This window comes from Trachymyrmex septentrionalis, unplaced genomic scaffold (assembly GCF_001594115.1).
Source record: "Trachymyrmex septentrionalis isolate Tsep2-gDNA-1 unplaced genomic scaffold, Tsep1.0 scaffold20, whole genome shotgun sequence".
Taxonomy (NCBI): Eukaryota; Metazoa; Arthropoda; class Insecta; order Hymenoptera; family Formicidae; genus Trachymyrmex; species Trachymyrmex septentrionalis.
Window position 1 is genome coordinate 6,273,544 of NW_017305180.1, and position 984 is coordinate 6,274,527.

Here is a 984-nt window from a genome sequence, read left to right on the forward strand (position 1 = left end):
CGAACTTGGCGCAAATTTGGAAAAGTTAGAATAAGTTTAAGCAACAAGTAAAAAATTTTAACCTTGAATATACATTTAAAGTCAGAGAATTTTTACAAAGAATCATTCACACTGGTTATATATACTACTATAGTATAAGAAACAGTTACTACTAATGATTGAATTACGTACCTTAGCAAAAATCACAAAAAAATACATAATTTATTTTATTTCTCTATCAAACATAAATGAGCGCAATCATATGTTTTACACTTTCATGGCAAAGCCGGTCGGTCATTCTCCGATAGTTAGAGACTCACAGCACTATCTCAGACAAATAAGCAAAAATAAAAAATATTTGCTTTGTCCGGACTTCCCCTATATCTACATCGCAAAGGCTATTCTATTAATATATTTTACATTATTATACATATAAGTATAAGCACAGATATAGTTAAATATATAAAGGCCAATATAGTTAAAAAAAAAACAAACGATTTACTACAGATAAAGATACTCATGAAACAAATTATTTTCCATTTAATTAGTCCAAAATATCAATTTTCAAATAATGCTGCAGCAAAATCCGTAAATCCATTTTTAAATAATTATAGGGACTTTTGATTAGAACATCTTCTCAGTTACAAAATATCATAGTTTCAACTAATTTAAATAAAAACATTTTTATATAAAACATATAATTGGTGTGAGGCCTTTCAAATCCAATAAAATTTGCATTTTTTTTCAATTACATATTAATTCATACATTTTTTGACCTACTGAAACATATTTCTGTCGATTGCTATATAAATCGTGCAAAACGTCACAAACCAGTTAATGATTCTTTTTTTCTTATTTAGTACGGAGGAAATTGATTTAAGTTAGCAAGCTCAGCATCTTTGCGTCAGTTACTCGTAATGAAGCACGCAATTATCCTCGTTCTTGCTGTTGCAGCGACAAGTAAGTATAAAAAACATACACACACACACACACACACACACACAC

At 28.7% G+C, this 984-nt stretch overlaps 1 protein-coding gene across 1 annotated transcript in view; it reads left to right on the forward strand.

The window, feature by feature from the left end:
- The window catches only part of LOC108747619 (glucosylceramidase-like), a 33,378-nt gene that overhangs the window by 23,770 nt on the left and 8,624 nt on the right, over window positions 1–984 (forward strand). The window contains exon 2 of the mRNA XM_018485205.1: window positions 840–939. Within this exon, the coding sequence (XP_018340707.1) occupies window positions 897–939 (43 nt within the window). The 5' untranslated portion in view covers window positions 840–896. The remainder of the gene's footprint in view (window positions 1–839; window positions 940–984) is intronic.